We start from the raw sequence: 23722 nt of genomic DNA on the forward strand, positions 1-23722 counted from the left end.
CTTTCGAGCCTAGAAAGATTTTGGCGCCCCGGTGTCACACAAGAAAGGTGACGCCATACAGCATGTGTTCAACGTTGCAAATGGCACCTGGGATTTTATACTCCGTATTGTATTGTGATTGACAGCTTCGCTTCACTTCCTTGGGCGACCTAGGCTTCCCTGAGTTGGTGGTGCCTGGAATGCCACTTCCGAGCAAAGTGGGCCCAATATCGACTACGGAGTACTGAGCTAGTACTCCCGTAGCTCGGGCGCTTCCACGGTGGACGGTGGCAGGTCTGCGGCCAATCAGAGCCGCCAGCTCGAAGTCCAGAGCCATAGTCTACCAGTCGCAGCCACTAAGAGGCTGCAACGAGGCGCCGAGGAACGACAGGCGAGGCAACTGGACCCTGGACAGCCTCTTGTGCTACCAGGCACGGCTTCACGTCTGTTGCACGTCGTCGTCCATCTGCGCAATCATCACCAATGGCCTCCCCCGCATAACCTTTTGCCGCCCAGTCCCCTGCCGGTTGATGGAGCCTGTCTGTGCTAGACACATACTAACTACGGAGCACCAGCGCTTCACAACCTGGTACGGAAGGCTTGGCTCGGGGTGAGGAGCCTTTAATGGTGGAAGGACAAGAAAGGGCATGGAAGACGACCAGTTGGCCATGGTCTCTGTGAAAGACTGAATGTCGTTTCAGACTGCTCCCTCCTCCTCTTTCCCCTTGTCCTTCCTTCTCCTCTTCAGATTCTGTTTCTCGGTTTCTTTTAAAACAGTTCCTCGTCCTGCAGGCGGCTGCATCGAAGGCGGCCATTTCTGCGACCAAGTCCGGCGCTTTCCCCCCTCTGAGCTGGTTGGAGAAACAACCCCGCCCCCGAATCATCAGCTCAGTTGGTCTAGTCTTATCGACAGCTCCCAAACATCCGATAGCTTGGGCTGACGGCTCGACAATTTTGAAGACGACGATATTCTTCTTCCCTGCGGTTGCAACCCAAGGCCCACACGGACGGCCGCGTCAATAGACGTTCGGATTGTTTGAAATAGTTGCGCGTTGCTCGTGCCGCCGGCTCATTACGCCGTTGGCCATCCGAGAGGCACACACTTTGTTGTGAGGCGTCTTGCCCACGTCATACTACATCATGGAGAGAAGTCGTGGGATACCCGACCAGGAGCTGTTCCTGAGCAAACCGGCCCCGGAAGACTGCGACAGCCCTACTGTCGAGCCTTTGCGCATTTTCAAACCAAAGAGCCCTGAGCCCGCCGGCCGCACCTCAGCTTCTCCCGCGAATAAACCCCCTTTCCCTCTACCACCTGGCGCATCAAGCTCTGCCGCACCGCTTCCCTTCCCAGATGACGACGAGGTACGCAGACCGACCGCGCCAAGGCCTTATGGTTCGGCTTACAACGACACCACGCCTCGTCTGGACACGAGTTCCGTCGAAAAGAGGCCTGGCCTGGCTGAGAGGCGAGGCGCTTCACCCAAGGTCATTCATTCACCGACAACTCCCGAGGCAGATCAGGGACTGTTTGCGCAGCCTTTGAAGGACCAGCCTCGCCCAAATCCGGCTGCTACAAACTACCCGAGTTATCAAAAGACGTACTACCCGCCTCCCGGCGCCGCTACTACTACTACTACGACAACGACAACGGCTAGCTCCTCGTCTACCCAAGCTCCCAATGGAGACCAAGGCGTAAATCGTTTCGCATCTACAGCTTCAAACTCCACCACTCGAGCTAGCCGGGGCTCACCACCACCACCCGAGACTCCTGTTGTTGAACCTGGAACTATTCCCGGTGGTGGTATCGAGGCTCGATATGCTGCCTCTGGTATTTCCGGCACCGCGACGCTCACAAGCTTGCAGGCTCATCAAGCACAGAGTGCTGCGGCATCTCAGAGGCTGGCACAATATGGAAATCAACCTCCCCCTCAGCGTCCCTGGACACCCACCGAGTCTCCTGATCAAGCGCCCTCGGGGCCCCCGACCGTATACCAGGGCTTAAATCCCATCTCCAGCCCCGAACCGCGACTGGGTGCCGCCTCAGCACCTCCTCAGCCAGCACAGGCACCGAATCCCAACCAATACCAACAGAATGCGCCCGTACAGGTAAGCGTTTTGGAACAGGACTTCCAACGTCTAGGCACCAAGACGCCGCCTCCGGCATATTCTAGTGTAAATCCCAATGGAGGCTCAGCATACCCCAAGGAGAAGCAGCGACCTCAGCAAGCCGCTGCTCCTGGAGGAGCTACCGCCGCCGCCGCTGCCGCTGCCACAACCGCGAGACCCAACACCACTCCTCCTACAGCAACCGCTTCTACAACTCCTCCGACTAAACCGGTGGCATTGGCAGCCGGTGCAGGGGCTGCGGCGGCGACGGCAGCAGGAATGATTTCGCCAGCACTTCAACATCCCGGACATCCTGCCTTCGCCAACGACCCAAGACCCGAGCAAAATGGACAGTCGCTCCAGTCTCCTGCTCCTAGTATATCTCTCCAAACCCAGACACCAGCTTCCCCTCCGCCGTTGCCAGAAGGCTGGATTGCTCACTTGGATCAGAACTCTGGGCAGTACTACTACATTCACCTTGCAACACAGGCAACTCAATGGGAGTTCCCCAAAGGTCCTAACCCAATCTCACATGAACAGACGCCACTTTCGCCGACGGCTTCTACATACGGGAATCCATTAACATCACCCATGTTTGGCAAGCAATCCATGGCTTCGCCCATGTTTCCTCCACACACGCCAGGTTATGCTGAGAGCATCATGAGCGTCGCTTCCCAGACTCCTACTGCTGTTGGGTTTTCCGGCCCGCCACCTGGCTCAGGAGTGGAAATGTACAGAATTCAACCCACCAATGGTGTCTATTTCGGTCCCTATTTGCGATATGTCAACATGGACATTGAGAATGGAGTTTGGCGTGGTAGCATTCTCATCGTCACAGATGCTCATCAGCCACCAACAATTCATATCCATCTGAGCGTAGATCTCTCGCCAAACCCGAAACAACTTGAACCACGTAACATCTATACTCACCAGCGATGGACATTTTACAAGTATGACATTGATTTGCAAATGAGTGAATCTGGTTCAGAACGGTGGACTTATGCTGTGACTTCTCACCTGGGCTGTACACGATACGAGTTCGTCGTTGCAGGTCGATACGAAACTGGCTGGCGCTTCATTGCCCACTCTGGAAATGACTTCGCAGCTGGTACTTCCCAGAATGAAAGGGCGCGCCTCGGCGGTGTTGGTTTCATGTGGAAAGATGTTTTGCAGAAGAATGTAGACTGCGGTGGCTTTCATGTCCAACTCGGGCTTGGGGATCAGATATACGGCGACAGATTGTGGAGAGAGGTTCCGCTACTAAAGCAGTGGTTGGCAATGAGCGGCAGGGACAACAAGAAAAATGTACAATGGACCGCTCGGCACGAGGAGGATGTTGCCCATGCATATTTCCACTTCTATACAAGCCACTTTGACCAACCATTTATGAGGGAGGCGTTCGCTCAGATCCCACACGTTCTGCAAATCAATGACCACGACATGTAAGTAAAGCCCAAAATATGGGTGATGCGAGCGTTTGACCTAACAAGATTCAGCTTCGATGGATATGGTTCATACCCCGACTACATGCAGTCCTCGCCCATATTTAAGAATATTGGGCGCGTCGCGACTGAAATGTACCTCCTATTTCAGCACCACACGACTACAGAGATGATGCGAAACATCAGAACAGATAACGACATCTTCACAATTACCGGCACTGGCTGGCATTTTGTCAAGTACCTTGGTCCGGCAATGGCGGTTGTCGGACCAGATTGTCGATCCGAACGAACACAGGCTCGTGTCATGGCCGGCCCAACCTACCAAGGGATATTCCCCAAAGTTGCAACCCTGCCTCCAAGCGTTCAGCATGTGGTATGGATGGTTTCGGTGCCTATTGTCTACCCGAGATTGGACGCTGTGGAGAGTTTAGCCAATACAGTTGCAGCTGGTAAAAAGGCTGTAAACACTACATACAATATTCTTGGAAAAGTCACCAGCTCCGTCGCCGGCGTTGTTGGTGGTAAGGAAGTTGTGTCTCAGGGCTTCTCGCAGGTCAAAAAGGCAGTCGGCAAGACGGGCCTCATGGGCAACGTCTTGAACCAGTTTGGTGAACTGGACATTCAAGAGGTGTTGAAGGACTTGTGGACTCATGACACTAAAGACTTGGAGCGAACCTACTTTATTCGCACTCTGCAGAGCATCGCCCAGCAAAAGGGCATCCGAATGACCTTTTTGTCAGGTGGTAAGTTTTTTTGCCCTTGTCCATGACAATCAAGACCCGATAGTTGAGGCCAGACTAACAGAAAGCAGATGTCGCGGCTTCAGGCGCAGGCCTCGTTCATGATCCCACTCACCCCGGTGATCACAAGACCATGTACCAGATCATCTCGTCTCCCATCGTCTCGGCACCACAGGGCGGCTATATCCTAAAGCTTCTGCACAACCAAAAGACGCTCTACGTTCCAAAGAATGGACAAAAATCCACGCACGAAGTGTCGGATACCAAAGAAGACATGATGGAAATCTTTCACACGGACGCTAGCGGTGCCAGTCGCGAGTTGAAGAAGTTGATGGGCCGCAGGAACTACGTCACCTTCCTGGCATATGACCAAGAAGCGGTCAATCAAGTTCCATTTAGTCCTAACCCCAGCATCAGCAGCAGCCAGCAGGGCTTGTCGAAAATCAGTCTAGCCGTGGACTTTGTTGTCCAGGGCGATGGGGCGTACACTGCAACTACCAAGTACGGACCAGTGATTATTCCCCATCTTGAGTATGGGAGGTAATATATTTCTTTGGCAGTAGAAAGTGAGAATACGATGTGATGGGAGTAAACTTTGACGATTTCACATACATCTCTTGTCTCTCATGGTACTTTTTAAGGGGAGGAGGGGGGTTATTGGATATTTGACATTCTTTTGTTTTGCCAGCATGGCGTCATTTAGCGTTGAATTTGCTAGACTGAATTTTTGTTGTTGTTTTTGTCGAGCTTGCAGTACTACTATGTTGTATATCAAGTAAAGTAGGCAGGCAGTAATTTTCTTCACTCCCTATTTTCACACTGGTCTCATCTGGAACCAAAATTGAAGCTCTGCCCACTTTTGAAGTCCCATGCTAGTATCTGGACACGTATAGACTGCCAGATGGTTCCCCTCCCCCCTGTGTTTTGCGTTTCCGTCATATCCTCGCAGCGACCCCCGAGCGTGTCTAGACTCCAAAAGTCTCCTTCAAAATGCGGATAGTGTCCTCGGGGGACTTGACGGCATGGCCAATGGTCCTGGGGTCAGAGTAAATCTCCCAGTCGTTGCCGCCCTCAAACGCCTTGTCGCCAAAGAAGTGGATATTCTTGTACGCGACGCCGCCGGGCTTCTCGGCCTCGGCCTCGAGGTGCTTGAGGCAGTACGTCTTGTCCCAGCCGGCGGGGAAGACGTCGAAGGAGATCTGCCCGCCGATGGAGTAGGTCAGGTCGAGGTCGGGGAACTTGTCCTTCAGGGCCTGGACAAAGGCCCTCCTCACGCCGGCGCCCTTGTCAAAGGCCTCGAAGTCGTTCCTCTCCTGGGTGGTGGCGTTCCTCCCGACGGGCGAGACGTTGATCATGCCGTTGCGGAACTCGACAAAGGTGCCGCGCTTGACGGGGATGTCGAGGTCCGCCACGTAGTGCAGGATGAAGTTGACGAGCTGCTTGTACTTGTCCTCGCCGATCCACTTGATGAAGCTGTTGGACGGCAGCGCCTGGCCCAGCTTGTACGCCGTCAGGCCGTTCTCGGCGAAGCAGAAGTCGAAGAGCGTCGTGACGGGCACGTTGCCTGCCGGCTTGCCGATTTGCTCTTGCTGCTTGTTGAGGTCGGAGCCGCCGACGAAGCCGATGGCGCATTTCTGCCGGAGGGCGGCGAGCGTGGAGAGGATCTCGGGTGATGCGTCCTTTTTTCAGGGAAAAAAAATGTACTCGTTTCAGCGTGCTGTGCGCAGATCATCTTTTGTTTTTTTCGGGAAGGGGGGAGCTTTAGGAGTCGCGTACCAGGCGGGCGGGCGTCAGGGTCCCGTCCACGTCAAACAGGCAGATTGTGTCCTTGAGCGGACGCTCCTCGAGGGGGGGGTAGCTGGGCTTTGTAGCGGCCATGGCTTTTGTGTTTTGGATTTGCTGGAAATCCTTCAATGGAGGCGGCGGAAAGATGGACGGACGAGTCTCGGTGAGGGCGGTGTTGCGCTGCTCAGGGGATCTTGGACGTGGGGTCACAAGAGGGGGAGGGGCAAAGCTGTCGAGAGCTAGTGAGGGGCGGGCGGTCAGGCAAAAACAACATTGAACATTCAAGACGAGGGATGGAGAACCTACCACGTACTTGATTGTACTTGGGTCTGGTAGTTACAAGGAAAACCCGCCTCGCTGGATGCACACTTGAGGTCAATTGGCTCACGTTTGACGGCATTTCTCTGAAGTCATCTTGCCCTTTTATAATTCCCCTTGATCAAGCCAGCTGTTCTTTTCTTCTCTTCGTAGCCTAATGGCCGATGGCGTCTGGCCCTGAGGACAGTTTACATTAAAGTTGCACTAATTTCCGTCCCTGGCGACTGCGCCACCAACTGTCGTTTCCTTATTTCAGTAGGCTGCATGCGTCTCACGGAATGATTGACGTGTTTCAAACTTTACTCCGCAGATATGACTGTTCTCAAAATTGCCAAGGACCAGCCAGACACGTTTTCGTTTGCGACCGTGGGATCAACGAAGCCGATCGTTAGGTGGGGCTCTGGTGGCACATGACAAACGACCCTGGTTGGTTGGTGGCGAGTCTGTGACTCGGTTGCTCCCGAACTCAGGCACGGATCAGCAGGACGTCGTGGCTCGTGAGGCAACATCAGAACAAGCTGCGCTGTGTTTTCCTACCTAAGTATGCTGTTTGTACGGCTTCAAATGATCAATGTCAATATATAGTATACGCCGAATGTATGCTGCCGTTGATGTTTCCCATCAGCTATCCAGGAGCCCCAGATTTTCGTGTCGATACAATCGTTCATGCTACAAGGTCCATAGGGAACCGAGAATAGAATAGAAAAAAAAAACAGGACAGGAGAATTGAAAACACGTTCAACGCCAATGCAATTAGGACCCCGCACCCCGCCGCCTGAAATTCATGATTCCTGCCACACCCCCGTTACTTCCACCACGACATTGGCAATTGTGCTCAACGTCCAGAGCGCAATCAATCCACACCCGATCTTGCGGCTCAGTATCCATTTATTCAATGGTACGATGATTAATAGTAGCACCAGTGTTATGAGAAGCGTGACGGACGAGATCATGAGCGTCGGTCCTACTTTCACGCTGTAAGGGCCGTATTGGATGGGCCGCTCCGGGTGCTTGGCGTGTTTCTTATTGGCGTTTTGGACCATCATGAGAACACCGCCGATACCAATACCAAGCAATATGTTGAGCATTGGTCCTCCGAAGCATGCAGACCTAGGGGCGTCGTGTCAGTGAGTGCCAAACAGCCTTCAACATCGGCTTGACCGTCAGTTGAGTGCAACTTACAATGCCATCACTGGATAGCCCAATCGCGCCACCGTGATATCAGCAACTAAATCACCCACACTGTTGCCAGCCGCAAAAATGGTCAGGCCAAGCAACGCCTCGGAGATGTTCAAAACGACGCCAAATGTCTTCAAAACCCCAACCACCTCCCCAGCAATTGTCGAGATCCATGCAATGCTAATAATGAACCCGAGGAAACAGAGAAGGAAGTGATATTTCGGCCGCTTATGATCCGACGTGAACAGAAAGAGGAACGCCAAAAGGATAAGTGACCCGAGGAGAGTGTACAAGATCATCTTCACAAGCACTTTCCCCGGGTTCGAGAAATCTTCCGCCATATTCGCCCACAGTATCATCACGGCAAAGAGCGGTCCAGTAACAAATTGCACACACACGAGCCACCGGTTCCATGTCGACAGCTCGTCATTTGCGTTGCTCACAGAGGGCATGTCGGACAGTGGCTTTGCTACCGTCTGACCATTCGTTGCTTCCACTTCCGGAGTAACCACGGTGTCTTCGTTTTCGAGAGTGACGACCAATCGCGGTGAGCGATCTTCGACAGTTGCGAGGCTGTTCCTACGGCTGCGACTTAGCGAATGCCTTCGGTATCGCTCCCATTCGCCTTCCGGTTCAATAAGCTGCGGTTCCATAGGAGAAGACTGCGTCTCATGGCCCAGTTCCCGCCTACCAGAACTCTCCATAACAGTTACGTCATCCACCGAGCTTTCGTTTGTCTCGGACTCCACAACTGGTAGCGTAATTACAAGCAAAAAGATGCTTGGTACCGATATGGTGCTCAAGAACTTGTCCCAGATAGTCTTCTCACCCCAGGCCTGCAAGGTCGGAAAGAGGGTGGCTAGAACAACGTCGGGTGGTGGCAGAAGCGCATATGGCCACCAGCGTATCGGTCGTCGACGTACTATAATAGACCCTGACATGTCTGGAAAGTGACCATCTCGGTGCGGCGCTACAGGCGGCGGTAACATAAACTCCGTCCTCTCTAGGTGTTGGCTTGGTGTCATAGCCGAGGGTGAATCTGCATAGCGGGGGAAAGGAGATGATGGCGAAGATTCGTCGCTATAGCTGCTGCGTCTGCTAGGTATAATCAAACGCAAACCACTGGGTTGCTTGCTATGCTCATGGGCGCCTGAACTCGGCCTTCCAGTTCCGATAGCGCCGGAAGGTCCAACAGGAGGTGGCGCCAAGTTCCCACCAACGACATATGCTGTCGAAGGAGTCGCGCCGTGAACCGGAGTGGCATGTCCAGGGCTCAGGTTCGCGCTCGATTCGCTAGAAGTCTCTTCATCCTCTGAAATAGGAAGAGGGGCAGACAGTGGTGCTCTCGCACCATATGAGAAAGCTCTCTCACGACTGGAAACCCCGGGTGTTGACGCAGTTTCCCAAAGCCCCGAATCCGGTACCACACCGGTTGTGCCCCTCCTATCCCGCCCTGTTGGATGATCTGAATAAGTCCGTCCAGGAATATCTGAGAGCTGAAGGTTACTCTCTCGCTGTAGCTGGGCCAAAGCCGATCGAAATTCCAAGGCGCCAACCAAACTTGGACGGATTGGGGTCAAGTTGATTGACTTTGTTCTCCCTGTTCGCAAAACTCGCATGCTCCTTGACACCTCAGCAGCCACCATTCTCTCGTGGTCCTCATCGCTGCCATCGTCAAGGGATCCGCCCCGGTCACTGTCTTGGTCTCGGTTTTCAATGTCGATCCTTGGAGCTCGCTCCAGGGCCGAAATATCGGCCCTCGCCGAACCGCTGCGAGAATCATCCCCAACGTCGTCCTGGGGGTTTTCCGGCTCATCGCGATAGGGCTCACCAAAAAGTTCATCTCCAGCATGTCCCGGTATGCTGTAGTAATGGCTGCGTGCCTCGCCTTCACGGCGCAACCGCCGCTTCCTCCTGGTCGAGTACCAATGCCAACCTACCACGGAGACGACGTAGACGGCGTAGTAGCCCACCATGGCCCAGCATTCCCAAAAACGCAGCTGACCATCGGCTAGAAAAGCCATTGAAAATGCCACCGCCACGATGAAGAAGCCGATATCTCTTACATATGTTTTTCTGTCCACACGAAATTCGCGCACGAGGGCCATGGAACCAGCAACGACACCAGTAATAAAGCAGGCCGCGCCGAGGAGCTCACCGACGGCCATGCTAGGACTATTGGAGCTCATGGCGGCAAATGTGCTGAACACGTCAGGGGAGCCATTGCCAAAAGCGAGAAAAGTGACACCCGCGAGGCTTTCGCTGAGCCCAAGAATGGCCGCAATGGTGCTCAAATTGATGCTGAAGAAGTCGCTGGCGGCAATCCCAATGGTGGTAAACAGTAGTCCAAGCCAGATAACGAGCAGAGTGAATCCAATGGGTTTTATGCCACTAAAAGCACAAAAGTACCACTCGAGATATGGCAATAGGCCGGCATCCTCATCCAGACAATATTTCTTCACGAAAGCACACTGATCCGCGGCAGAGTGTACGTCGCTGCACTCGGGTTCCTTGGCCCGTCGAAAAAGAGCCGCCTGGTGATCCCGTCGCAGTTCGGGCCTTGCATGGCGATGAGTCTGGAGCAGGACCGAGTATGCCGTCAACGCACTTAGAACAACAACAGTGGCGATGAAAGGACGGGAGCGCAGTCGGCTCCCTCTGGCTTCGGTTGGCTGCATTTTAGAACCGTCTTCATATCGCTGGGCCTGTCCTGTGTCCTCGATGCAGCGGCTCAAGTCGTCAGTTGGGCGCAAAAAAGAAACGAAGACAGGTGAAGAGAGGAAGATCAGGTCTACAGAGACATTGGCAATGAATGACGACCTCAAATGAGAATATCCGGGAACTTGGTGCGCTATTCTATGCAAAAGCGGTGCCGTTAAGGCAGGGAGTTGGGATGCAATTGGCCCCCGACTGCAAGGTCTGGGAGGCAACCTGGATTTAATCGCAGCTGGTGGCGTGATTGGATGGCCACTTGACCTCTCCACTCCAGCAGCCGAGCCGACGAGTCCATACAAGCCACCATGCACAATACTCTATCTACATTCGGATAAAGTTTCCAGGTGTCGGGGTCTTTCTCACCACTCGCTCACCACCACCACCACCACCACCACCACCTTCTCCTTCTCCTTCTCCTTCTCCTCCGACCTCCGACCTGCTGCCTCGGCGGCCCTTGTGCTACGCCGCTTTTGTCAGCTGGTCCCCAATGCCAGCCCGAGCTGCCGCCACTGTTACGACGCCTTTCGCCTTCTGCAACAAGATGACCACAGGGAGGCATCATCGGACAAAATCATGGTCAATGGTCAACTGCGCCATCGGATTGGGGGGAGACAACCAAGAAACCTTCAGCAACAAGCGACACCAGACAAATGAAACCACTGCAGCACCGAGTAATAAATATCATGTCTTCTAGGCCCTCGAGTAATAGAGGAGAGCTGAACAGGTACAAAACCGTTGTCCACTACGTAACCTCGGGCTGAGGATGGGGCAACAGCTCTTCAAAAGTGTCCACTCTCTGCCTAAACCAAAGCCACAGAACTTGGTAAACCGTCGCCGGTGCTTGGGCCAACGTTGAACGAAAATAGTTTAGTGACAGCCTCTGTCAGGGAATATGTCGACGCAAGCTTGGAAATCCTGGCATCAATCACACAGGACACGCAAACTGACACATTGCTCAAACCAGCCATCCACCATCATTCGCTCTCTTCTTGTCATGTTCTTCATGGACGAATTGGCCACACCCGAACCAACGGATGAACCCGGGTGTCTCAAGACAAACCTCTATGCATCTGCTACTCCCGAAACTGATTGATTGCCACACGACAGGGCCCGTTGGCCCTCATGGCTACCTACTTTACCGAATCACTATTAGTAGTACTAAATGGATAGACGAACGATGTCCCCGCTAGGTTATACGGAGTACATGTTGAGGTAGGGATAGTACGTATTCATTCATATGGAGTACTCCATCAATAGTGTCTTAGTCTCCGCTGGAGGTTGGGCCATCTCTGCTTGGCATGTGAGGGTTTGTATGCTAGTACATGTACATACAAGCGAGGATTCACCACCACGCCCGGTCTCCTAGCTCGCCTTGTCCTCTGTACCTGCATACATATGAACATTGAACGCAAAGGGGCCTTTGCCGCGTCCCCTCAGCAATCCGTACAACGCAAAGTCTACCCCGTATCAGCACTGAAACCTCCCACGCAACGGACCCCATGCACCATGACCTGGTCGTATCACGTGCCAGGCGTTCAACCACAGTGGGTCTTTCACACAACCGTTCCGCGAATGACCGCCTAGATCCACAGATCAAAACACAGGAAAACGGGCATCCTTGTGTTCTGCCAGCCGATTAGGCATTTTGTTTACTTTGGTGCAGCTGCACGAACCAGGACGCGACACCAGTCATAATCAAACGCACCTCTGCATTTCACTGCACAACAACACCAGGAAATGCCTCGGGTTGCCCAAGTCCCACGCGCCAGAGGCGTCAAACCGACGACTGCATCTGATTCCTTGTCAGCATCGCCCTTCAAATCTCCTGTAAAGTAAGCTCTTTCTGTCTCGCGTCATCGAAGCTCCGGATACCCCCTCATCACAGAACAGCGGTGATACTACTTCGCGCTTGCGCATATGTTGGCAAGCCATGTTGTCTTACAAATATGTTGCTTAGAATCCCTTTAAACGACGATGCGCATGAGAGAGGTCAGCGAATGCATTCAAGAAAAGCCCTACACGAAAAACAGATCAATGAAATCAAGGCAGCGGCGACGCCCAGGAAAGCCAGCTTAAGGCTGGATGACATCGAAAATGCGTCGCCAGGCTCGGCCCTCGGCACGCCTCGAGGGGGGCGCATAGGCGAAATCACTGAAGAAGTCATGGTAGGAGGTGTATCAGTGACGCCTATCAAGCGGGTTCCGATTCTCGCCAACTTCGAAGAATGGATGAAGATGGCAACAGATAACAAAATCAACGCAACCAACTCATGGAACTTCGCCTTAATCGACTACTTCCACGACATGTCTTTATTGAAGGAAGGTGATGGTGTCAATTTCCAAAAAGCCAGCTGCACTTTAGATGGGTGTGTCAAGATTTACACAAACCGAGTCGACAGTGTCGCTACCGAAACTGGCAAGCTGCTGAGCGGCCTGGCTGATAGCAGCAGCAAGAAGAAAGGGCGAGATGGCGAAGACGCAGAAGGGGACGAAAGCGAGGACGAATTGGATGAGGACGGCAACCCTAAAAAGAAGTCCAAGAAGAAGGTAAAACATGCGGTCCTTCCTATTGGCCCGTTACTAATGCGCGCATCACTCAGACACAAAGATCATCAGAGGCTACGTTGGCTCCCTCATTCAGCGCGCTACAGCTGAAGAAGTTTGAGCTTGAATTTACTGTCGATCCTCTTTTCAAAAAGGCATCGGCCGATTTTGACGAGGGTGGTGCCAAGGGCCTGCTGCTTAACCATCTAATGATCGACTCTCAAGGGCGGATTGTTTTCGATAGCAGTGACGATTCCGGCGATGTTGCCCCCATGGAGAAGAATGACGAAATGGAAGACGCAGACCCAGATACTGACGAAGCTGACATTACTGCGCAGCTCGAGGAGCGGTTAGGAGAAGAAAGTTCAAAGGAAGACGAGGAGCCAACGGTCGAGATTGATCTTGTATCCCTGGGCCAGAAGTTTTTGCCCAGTCTAAGCCAACTTGATGGGCTGGATGTGTGCCCGTCTCTCAAGAACTTTGATCTCGGAGATTCATCAGGCTCTATGGATATCCCTTTCTTGAGGGCCCCGGATGACTGGAGAGACCAGGACAAGAATCACGCGGCGGGAGATCATTCTGGCATGCTTATTGATGACGACGCTCCCATCGAATTCGACGATGACGACTTAGGCCTTGGCAGCTTCGACATTGGCGGCGATGTTGCGTTCGGCGAAGGTGGCGAGGCTTGGGCCCGTGATGCGGCCCTCGCACCACAAATGAGAATATACGATGCAGAGATGGGCGATGATGGTGTGGACGGGGATGGCTTCGATGACAACGGCGAATACATCGTGTCCATGGTCAAGCCTCAAAATGCTGATAAGATGCATGAGGATATTCTTGGATTCTTCGATCAAGCTTTACAGAAGAACTGGAGCAGCGCGGAACATTGGCGAATACGTAAGATCAAGGACGCTAATAAGCCAGCCGGTGAGACAAAAAAACGCAAAGAGAAGGAGCCGTTTGAGATTGATTTTGCTTCACCGCTTGAGTCAACCATGGCAAACATAATCCATACACCAGCTTCTAGCAACTCAGTGATTAGTATGCCAAAGAAGGACTGGAAGTCGAAGTCGAGGAATCTGCTTCCTGATGACAAACATTTCAATTCCAAGTCACTTTTGAGTCTCTTCCTAAAACCGAAAGCCCGATTATCAGCCCGCCGAATTGTGGGCGGGTTTGGCCCACGGATGGGCTACGGGCAAGATCAGAAGGACGACAACCAGCAGATTGAAATGGACGAGGCTTTCTGGGCAAAACAAAAGGGCCCTGAGGACACGGCACTCCCTGAAGGCGACTACGATGCCAACTTCTTCCAGGACGATGGCTTGCCTTTCCCAGGAGGTGATGACGCAGATGACGACGATCTCGAGTTTGCTGATGCTCGTGAGCACTTATCACCCGACGGGGATCCAGGCATGACGGAAGCTGGAGGTATCACTGCCATGTTAGGAGGAGAGACATTCACAAATGCGGCGTTTGGTCACACCCTCGTGACTTCGACAAGAAGGATAAGGCCAGAATACGTCAATTACGCGCGTAAAGCCACAAAGGTTGATGTACGGCGCCTGATGAAAGAAATCTGGAAAGGCATGGCCTTTGACCAGATCGACGTGAGTGCTCACTCCTGGTAGCTGTTGGAAGAATGGAAAGGCGTCGGTTTCTTGGTACTAACGACCCTACAGACCCCGCCCGAGAAGAGAACATCAATGACAGCTTCTTCTGAAGCAGAAGAGAAGCCGCTGCCTCCAGAGGACGACCCAACTCTCAACTTTACTGAGGTTATGAATGGCCTGAAATCAGTATACCCCAAGTCTGCCATGAATGACATATCAACTTCATACTGCTTTATCTCCCTGCTGCACTTGGCAAACGAAAAAGGTCTTGTGATTGATAAATCAGAAAACCTGGAAGAGCTGAAGATTCGGAAGGACTGGACAGCCAAGGTAAGCGAGGGTGGCGAGTAAAACAGTGTTTGTGGACATGTCACCGGTAATTAATGAGGAAATGTGTATGAATTGGATGGGCAGGCACGGATTCTTGTATATATTGCAATTATTACGCGGATATAGTTTGCATCCTGGACTCTCGACACTGGTTACCAACGTGCCGTGATAAGTGCAGAGGGGTGTTCGTGGGATCAAGGTTAACGTCAGTGGGTAGCATAAGACTATTTTGCATACGATGGTAGAATACGGCGCACGAATTAGTCTGCAGTTGGTCTTGAAAAAGTGGATGAGAGCACCTGCTCGGTTCATATGTTAAACAGGCGACCAGGTGGGTGTTGCAGAAGTCACCAGTTGTGGAAATGCAGCGGCCATAATGAGCAGTAAAAAATGAAGATGAGCAGAACGATTTGTTACGCGCTCTACTCCGTCTCCGACATAATAAAACAAATGCTTGGGCCAAACTTGAACAGCGTGTCGCAATCTCCCGTCAAATCTTTCCGTCCCACTCCGAGCCGCGCGACAGGCGACGTAATCAATCCCACGCCTCGCCGGCGGCCCATGTCGTGTTCGAAAAACATGGGAAACTGTCAAAATTCCATGTTGAAATCCAGGGTCATTGGGTGTCATGGCAGGAACCCCACCTGTGGAGTAAAGTCTCCGGCTCTTGAGGCCCTAGCCTGTGATTGGCCACTTTCCCCTCTTTCTGCACTAAGCCCTGCCCTCTAGGTGGATGGGTGGGTTATTATTGTTCAAAGACCCTTGGCATCCAAGCTTCTTCATTATCAGGAACGCATTGCGTCGCTTGGGCCGAGCTTCTGGGTTGGAATCTGCTTCTGCTCTTTCACGTCATTCTGCGTTACTTGTGCAGCTTCGTCTTTGTCAACGCTCATTCCATCCCTTCCATCGCCATGGGTATTTACCAGTCATTTGCCAGTTTTGAGCGCAAGCGCCGCCATGGTTCTTCGATACCATGCTCCTGGCCGACGTGACCGCTTGTCTCCACGACCTAGTGGAAGCATCTTCCATTCACGGCGTTGAAGACTCGAACCAAACTTGATGGTTATGTCGGCATTACTTTTCTTAACATACTAGGACCGCTGCAACGTATCAAAAACATTGTGCGTCCAATTTTACCAACCTTGTTGTTCTGGCTGACATGTACAGTTTGATCTTGACGGTCTTGCGACTCGGGTGCCTTCCACAACACATCCTGCACGTTTCTCCTTCTCCGTCGTATCCTTCATTCATCTTGAGCCTCAGGTCTATGTGTCCCGCGTTCATGTATCCTATTCCTCTCGCAATTATCCAGAAAAGCCTTCGCTTCCGGTTGTTCAAACCAATTTCTTCTTTCGCTGTGCATACATCCTCCGTCAACAGACATTAGTTCACAATTTCCGCCCTTCGCCTCAACGCCGGCCATAATTTGCCCAGGGAATTCACCAATCGGCAAATATGCCATTCAAAAAACAAAAATTGAAAAAAAAAAAAAAACAAGGAACCTTAAGTCATTCATATTCATGACATAGCCGCAGCCGTTGAAGATTCGAGGGTATCACCAATGTTCTCCAAATCAAACTTGTGAAGCAAAGCACTCCATCTGACAAAAGACGAAACACTCCATCATTCGCCTCTAAAACATAAAAAAGAACCTTTTCGTGTCAAATTGTCGCTTCAGAGCTCGTTTGAGGCATGGTCGAAACAAACTCTGGTCAGGAGTCGCAAACAGGGCCCGGCATTACCGCCGCTCACCACGTCCAACAATTTCGCCAGCTCGCAATAGAGCATTCATACCGTCGAGGTTATCCTTTGTTCCGCGAGTTTGCCTTTGGGGTGCCAGCGTCTCATCAGTTGTCATGACCACGTCTCCTTCACTCGACTGTTCGACCCTCATGTGATGGAACGGCGATGAGTCGGATTGAAAGCCTTGCAGACCACAGTTAGTTGGTGTATCTGACGATTCTGGGAAGTCAAGAAAAGTATGTACCATAACCGCTGGGACCATGGGCAAAGCCAACGAGAGACTGCTGCGTATTCATGGGACCAGTAGCGCCGTTAAGAATTGGGTTGGGTTGTTGTTCATGGACTGAAGATCCAACCAAGGTGCGATCCGAGAGCAAAGCATGAATTGGTAACGGACCTTCCCCCGGTGGTCGACCAAAACTCCCCATCGAACTGCCTGATATATTTGTGCCATTCGACGAGGACTCGTGCCTCAAGGTAGGAGTTCGCCCCGCAGAGAGAAGAGATGCACTATCAAGAGACGTACGCGTGGAGCTATTTGCTGGTCGACTAGGGTACGAGAGCCCGTCAGCAACCGGGTGAACAATCGCCTTTTGTCTAGCATCTAACATGTCGGAAAGGGATGGCAGGTGTTGATGCATTGAATCGGCCCGACCTCTCCCACGCATAGTGGGCTGATGCCGGGAAGGCTGATGAGCATCTGTTGGGCTCCCGTTATCGAACTGCATTGCCCGTGGAGATGGTCCAGCGTCATCATACGAATTCTGGGCCGATATTGGCGTTGGTGCAGCCGAAGAATGAGGCGATTCGGCAAGCGATGTTGTGGAATCTACACATTCTCGTCGTGTTGGTGGCGGTTCACTAACCCGAAGGCGCTCGCTATTGCTACCACTGGCGCTGGAATTTGTGGTGTTTGGTGTTGCGCTGCTACTCGTACTACCATGACGCAGTCTGGCAGGCTCAACCTTGGCTCTCTTCGAACCATCTTGCCCTTGTTAAAGTCAGTTTCTTTTCCTCATCATGCCTTCTCAAATAGGGAAGTAAGCCAGTGTACTGTACTGGCTTACTTCCGCTAGGTGGGGAGATCTCAACTTACCTTTATATTGCTTGGCCTGTCTCTCTTTGAAGTCATGGAGATACTGCGAATACTTGCGATATTCCGGGGTCTTCTTGTATTCTGTCAATTCTCGATTATATTTCTCTTTCGCGAAATTGGCCTGGCTCTCAAAAACGTCCTTTTCTTCAGGTCGGAGGCTCTGCCAGTTTTCTCCTACTAACTTAGCAATCTCTGTGAACGTGAGGTTGTGGTCTTTGAGGGTTTCTCTCATTTCTACAAGGAAATATACAGTCAGCCCCTGCCACATGGTTACGATTTAGCATCAGAAAGGGGCCTACTGTTTGAGAACAAAACATATGCCGATGGCGGTCGCTCGGGGGAATTTTCATCTGGCTGAATCACAATGTCAGCTTAGAAAGCCGCACGTACAGAGATTCGATTTTTTTTACTCACCTTGGGATGCCGTCGGTATTTCCTCTTGGTGACGCCATTGGACTCGGCGACAGTTCGGGACGAATCTCGCTTCACCTCGTCTTGCTTTGATTCATCGGATCCCGGCTTAACAGACGAGCTCAACGATACACTAGGCGCAATCCCCCTGGCATTTGCGATACGCCGTTGCAACTTCTGTAGCACAGATCATGAGTCACCTCGTCAAGAAATCAGGGTGGCATGTTAGCGTGCACTTACTCTTCGATGGCCTAATTTGACACCCAGGGCATCTCTGTTGGCAACTGTCAGCAGACTAACATTCGAGGTTGGTTTTACTACCATGTGGTTTTGTCGTCGCTCACAGGTCAGACTCTTGGATATCAAGAATAGTGTCCCAAGCATCAAAGCCTTGGTCAATAAATGCATTGAGATATTGGGACAAGCCCAAGTCTGCGAAAATTCGTTCCAGTTCTTGAGTCATACAGCCTGATTTCAGACCAAATCCCAAGTGCGATCTTGTCCAAGAGATAAAAGATTCAAATTTAGGTTTCGATATGGCCAAGTGGTCATCATCTAAACATAAGCCGGGCAGTTGTACGTTTGTCAGAAGACCTTCAAATATATCGACCGATGATAAACCAATCTAGGATAGGATGTGCCGACACAGAAGGTCGTGAAATTCCAGAGCAGTTCTGTCGAGATGAAAAACACTAGCTACAAAGCCTTGAATAGGAAACAAGGGTGTGAATGCGCGCTGCGTCGAGATTGGGTGTTTCGGTCCAGCAAAACCTGATGATGAACAGGGACGAAGTTGACAACAGATAGAAAAGTCGACGTGGCACGATGATTATTCAAGGCCAATGAGGCTCTGGGCTTGACACCTGGGCCAACGATGTGGAATGGTGATCGAATATTAACAGCAGGTCGTCGAAAGGGACAAGATTGACGATATCGAAATGGCACGGGTGCAGGGAGCCGAGCGAGGTTGCAAGGGCAGAGGACGAGGAGACGAGGATAAGACGTTCTGTCGAGGATGGGCAGGCTAGATGAAGGTCGCAGACACAGCACGTTGGACGAGATCCGGCATGCTAGTGTGCGAGTGAGGTGGGCAATGATGCATACAATGACGATGAGGGATAGATGCAGGACTGTGTGTGCTCCTGATCGACCGCTGCTTTTGCTCTGGGTCAGTACGAGCCGAGGAGGCTGGCTGATGGGTGGATGACGACAGTACTCGGGGAACGGCCAAGTGCTCAAATGCTCAGGTACTCGGGTATGGATGGAGCTTGTACAGCGGCCGCTTGTTGCTTTTGTCAAGTCAGTCGTAGTCGTGGTCCTTTTCCACCTAGTGACCGTTGTTGCGGAGGAGTGTCTCGAGAGGTTGGCAGGTTCTGCCCGAAAGAGGATAAATATGCGCAATCTCGAGCTGAAGCGCGGATTGCAAACAAATATTGCAAACGAATGGTTGTTGAAATGGACGGGAGGGGAGGTCTGTCAAGAAGAGATGATGGTTGAGCGCCAGAGAAATGCTTCAACAAAGCCGCCGAGCTCTACATTCAACAAGCAGTGCCATGATAACTAAAGCAGACAAGGTCTAGGCTACTCACTCGCTGGTCACGGTGGAGAGAGCAGAGGAACGGAGGGACGAATGCTTTCTCTGGCTCGTACTCCGTATGCGACCAAGAGAGATGAGGACGGATGGGCTGGCGACCCCCCTGGTGGGGGTGTGTGGCTATACAAGGTACATTGGATGTACTTTGGTGGGACCACAGCTGTCTCTCACTTTGTTTTGACAGACATTTTGCGTCACAACAGCACTGGGCGATTCTCAGCAGGCGCAAACCAGATACTAGATGGATCCTGTTCTCCATCGAAAATCCTGAGCGACGGATGGTTTGACGAAGCGGCTTCACATACGGCGTCCATGCTCGCTTCTCTCTCATGCCTGGGTGCCTCGTTACACTAACAACAGATGCAGTTGTCTGGAGTCCCGTCGGCCGCTGCCAGCACCTGGAGGGCGGAAATACGCCGCTCTTACACTCGGCAGTCGGGAACAGGAAAATAGCAGACGCAGCCAGCAGAAGTAGCTTTCATTCGCGTAATTAGAGATGCCGTTGCAATTCATGGCGACTTTGTTGGAGAAGCTGATGGGCGCCAAGCATGTCCGGCCGCTGGGCTGGGGCTCTGCTACGACGTACGGAGTACCTAAGTAAGTACCTACTTAGTAGGTAAGTAAGTACTTGAGTAAGACTTAGGGTAAGTAGCAGCGCGTAGACAAGAAACAAGGTACTATTATTTGTAAGTTGGGTTGGACGGACCCTTGCAACTCGTGGCAAGCGGCAATCTCAATCGCAATGGCAATCGCAAAAAAACCTGTGCGTTTCATGATCCCATTTTGATTGTGCCGATGCAAAGGGCAGTGTGTACTCTGTACTCTGTACTCGACGCTCGGTCGCCATTTACTCAACAGCACGTTGCTCCGTTTAGCTACCTCCAACATTGGTGGTCGAGTATTTGAGTACGGAGTACATGCGTAAAGTAAAGTAGTATTCTGGCCGCGGGTCGCACGGATAGTACGGAGAGGCCAGGCATGAGCTGCGAGAGCTAGCATTGAGCTGTTTGTTGTTGTGGTACGGAGTACCAAGCTGCTCAACGTTGCTGCTACCTGTCACAATGTTGGTAGCCGTTGACGTATGATGTAATGATGTACATAGTAATTATGTAAGTACGTACTTGGAGAGCTAGAGCCCTCCCCAGTTTTCTACTAGTGGCCGATGACGCAGAAGACATCGGGGTCTTGATGCCAATGCCACGGCTTCCGTTCATCGAGGATCGGAAACAAAGACCCTCGCAGGGGGGAAACGAGATGCTCGTTTCGAAGCAAGTTGCCATTGAGCAGGAGAGGCGAAGACGACCACGACGACGGTGGTGATCGGAGGCACCACAGAAACCACCACAGTAGCCAGCACAAGTACTCCGTACAGTACTCTAAATGCACAAAGTGCAGAATACACCTACTACTTTCAATAGTTGGGATGCAGTGCTCGACGCACGAGGCTCTGAGGCTTGCAGCCATCGCAACCACCAAGGCCATCATGCCGCTGCAAGCTGTCTCCCCGGGCCAACAATCCTACATTGCAACACGCCACTTCACAAGCCTTGCAAGCCTCCCGGGCAGGCGGCTCACACACAGATGGTACTATAGCACTAGTATCTACTCCGTATGTATTGCAATGAAAAAGAAGTCGCCAACTGCCTCCCAGTGCAGAAATCAAGCCATCATCCCTGTCATCCGATGTTGAAGAGAGCATGCCTTTTACGCTTAAAGCGGACGCACGCAAGCAAAGCACGCTGCGTCAGTACAATATACCAGCCTGTAATACTCCCTTCCAATCCGCCCAGTCAGGTCCGTTTGGGGAAAGGGGGAGTTGAGGCGCATCGGATAGTGAACACTTGTCAACCACGGATGCGGGCTTGCTGTGGAGCAATGGGACAAAGCCCATGTTTTTTTTTTCTTTCTTTGTCTGGGAATTATCCTCGGAGAATTGAGCCAGCGAGCATTATCAACCCTACCCAAGCTCATCCTTGCCGTTCCCATGCCGCTCCACGTAAAGTTGAGTTCAGACGGGCATGGCGCAAAAACACTGATGCTTTGAACTAGAGCATTGCGAACCACAGAGATTGCGATTGCCAGTCAACTATCCGATCATGTTGGTGGAAATCGCAATCGCGATCGCGTCGACGTGATCTACTTGTGTGTCTGGGCGATGTCAAGGTGTGTAATAAAGATGGAGTCTCAGTGTGCTCCGTACGAGCAGGAGGAGTGCGCGCATCTCTTCAGCTCACGAGGGTGCTCGGTGCCCGGGAAGGAACTTGGGACTACTAGTCGAGAGGCAAAGCGCTGTACGGTCCTACATTGTAAGGTAAGTGAGTGACGACGGGCGTGGTTCTGGGTGTTGGCAATACTAGTACTAGCAGCCGGCCAAAGGCTACCTACTAGGTAGTTAGTGTCCAACGCCACTGAAGCAACCCAATCCATGACCATCCTCTGACCACTGAATTCCGTCTGGAGAACGGTTCAACTTACGGGGGTTAGTTACGGAGTCCTTGGTGGACTTGGCAAGTTGCCGCGCAGATGGTGCCGTTGCTCGTGGTGGTTCTGCAGATGGGAGAAATCTCGATCCCGCATCCCACAAAGGCACAAGGCCGCGACTTCGGATTGGCTCGGCAGCGGCTAAATATTCATCCGCAGCCTCTGGCCTGATTCTCGTCGGTACCCCTGCGCCATGAGATCCAATGATGTCAACGCAAGCTACAGGGCTTGTCAGAGACACATTCGTCTCCTTACGCCCGGGCGTGAATGAACCCAATCCAGTGGGTTGGCGCAAGGACGACATCCGCGAGAATCGATGTTTTTTATTGATGATCGCAAAACAGCCATCGCCAAATAGACATGCCATGCCTGGATGCCAACCCCCCCCCCCCCCCCCTTGCGCAGCCACCGTGTGGGAGTCAGGCATCGGTAAGGGGGCCCCACGCCGCCATGGAACCATGGAACACCAACAGGCCACAAAATGCTATGGCGCTGACAGTTTCCCCATGATGAGGATAGGGAATCGATCAGGAATCAGCAACCTGCGACTCCGTTGACACACAAGACTACGCGAGAAACGAGTCAAAGGGTGGCCTCCCTCACACAGAGCCATGACGGAGCAGACGGGCGATTGCATTCGGGTGCCTGTGGTCGGTGGCCACAATCATGGATACTATTCATCAACATGCCTCGCGATAATCACATGGTGTTTACTCCGTATTAACCTATGGGTCCGGAGACCCCATTACTACCAGTAAGTTGCGCTTGTTCGTACGGTATTCCCCTCCCTTGCTATCTACACAGCAGCAGTATTCCAAAAGAAAGACGTCTCAACATCAGTGATCCGCAGCAGCAGCAGGCAGACGTGATGACGGAGATTCCTCGAGTGTCATCTCGATGGCAGCCGCGCAGAGCGTGGGTCTTTCTAGTACGGAGTATTTCAGCTCGGATTCCGCTTTGTCAAGATGAAACAAGCACCCGCGACTTTGAAATTTCCATCAAGTAGCATCCCGAGCCTGCTAAAATTGAGCATGCCGAAAATGTTGCGACAGAACTTACAGAGCTTCGCCAACATGCTGGCGCAGAATTCAACGCCACTACGGAGCACGGCGTGTTGCTTTGCGTGTCTCATGTCTCAGTCAGCCGGAGCAGCACTCCGTCCGGACCGCGCTTAAAGCCCCGGTGTCAAACAGAACGCAGCCCTCATCCAGCATGGCTCCGGGGGAACGGCATCATGTTCTGGTCCTGTGGCCAGGGACCGAGGGGAAAGGGGGCGTTTCTCCCCTGCTCATACGGCATTCTCATGATGGGGATGTGAATGGGATTGTAATACGGAGGACTAGTAGTCCAACAATCAGAGATATCTGCATGTACATAGACCTGCGATCTCGATCCCATCATCTAAGCCCAGATGCTCGGGCGAAACGGAGATCTCAACGAGACTGCACTAGTTGGCAGTAGCCACAAAGGGGGAAACGGTGGCCCAAACCGTCACCGTTGGGTCAGCACACTTTTGCCAGTCTATGATGGCTTGGGTCATCTGAGATCTCCCATCTCTAATCTCTAATCTGATATTCCGTACAGAGGCTTACAGTCGACAAAACGCGCACCAAAGATACCAGTGTATTGCGGTTCCAAGAG

The 23722-nt window shown here is 52.2% G+C and overlaps 5 protein-coding genes across 5 annotated transcripts; 2 read left to right on the top strand and 3 right to left on the bottom strand.

Annotated features, from left to right (window-relative positions):
• Positions 1-1119: 1119 nt before the first annotated feature.
• On the top strand, positions 1120-4811 carry MAA_05687 (Fso1; the record flags this gene model as incomplete). The annotated part of the gene is made up of 3 exons (XM_007823685.1): positions 1120-3527; positions 3582-4270; positions 4339-4811. 3 exons carry the CDS (start codon positions 1120-1122, stop codon positions 4809-4811), a joined length of 3570 nt encoding a protein of 1189 aa, XP_007821876.1.
• A 421-nt stretch (positions 4812-5232) lies between these two features.
• MAA_05686 (Eukaryotic phosphomannomutase) lies at positions 5233-6145 on the bottom strand (the record flags this gene model as incomplete). The annotated part of the gene is made up of 2 exons (XM_007823684.1): positions 5233-5946; positions 6044-6145. The coding sequence occupies 2 exons, from the start codon at positions 6143-6145 to the stop codon at positions 5233-5235; spliced, it is 816 nt and encodes a 271-aa protein (XP_007821875.1).
• Positions 6146-7152: 1007 nt separating this feature from the next.
• Positions 7153-10227, bottom strand: MAA_05685 (Ca2+ transporter; the record flags this gene model as incomplete). Its single annotated transcript, XM_007823683.1, has 2 exons — positions 7153-7480; positions 7553-10227. 2 exons carry the CDS (start codon positions 10225-10227, stop codon positions 7153-7155), a joined length of 3003 nt encoding a protein of 1000 aa, XP_007821874.1.
• Positions 10228-12210: 1983 nt separating this feature from the next.
• On the top strand, positions 12211-14777 carry MAA_05684 (condensin complex component cnd2; the record flags this gene model as incomplete). The annotated part of the gene is made up of 3 exons (XM_007823682.1): positions 12211-12810; positions 12864-14423; positions 14496-14777. The coding sequence occupies 3 exons, from the start codon at positions 12211-12213 to the stop codon at positions 14775-14777; spliced, it is 2442 nt and encodes an 813-aa protein (XP_007821873.1).
• A 1717-nt stretch (positions 14778-16494) lies between these two features.
• MAA_05683 (High mobility group, superfamily) lies at positions 16495-18469 on the bottom strand (the record flags this gene model as incomplete). Its single annotated transcript, XM_007823681.2, has 7 exons — positions 16495-16682; positions 16744-17490; positions 17596-17829; positions 17895-17949; positions 18010-18183; positions 18247-18301; positions 18351-18469. 7 exons carry the CDS (start codon positions 18467-18469, stop codon positions 16495-16497), a joined length of 1572 nt encoding a protein of 523 aa, XP_007821872.2.
• Positions 18470-23722: the final 5253 nt, after the last annotated feature.

Source organism: Metarhizium robertsii (assembly GCF_000187425.2).
Source record: "Metarhizium robertsii ARSEF 23 chromosome Unknown MAA_Scf_2, whole genome shotgun sequence".
Lineage (NCBI taxonomy): Eukaryota > Fungi > Ascomycota > Sordariomycetes > Hypocreales > Clavicipitaceae > Metarhizium > Metarhizium robertsii.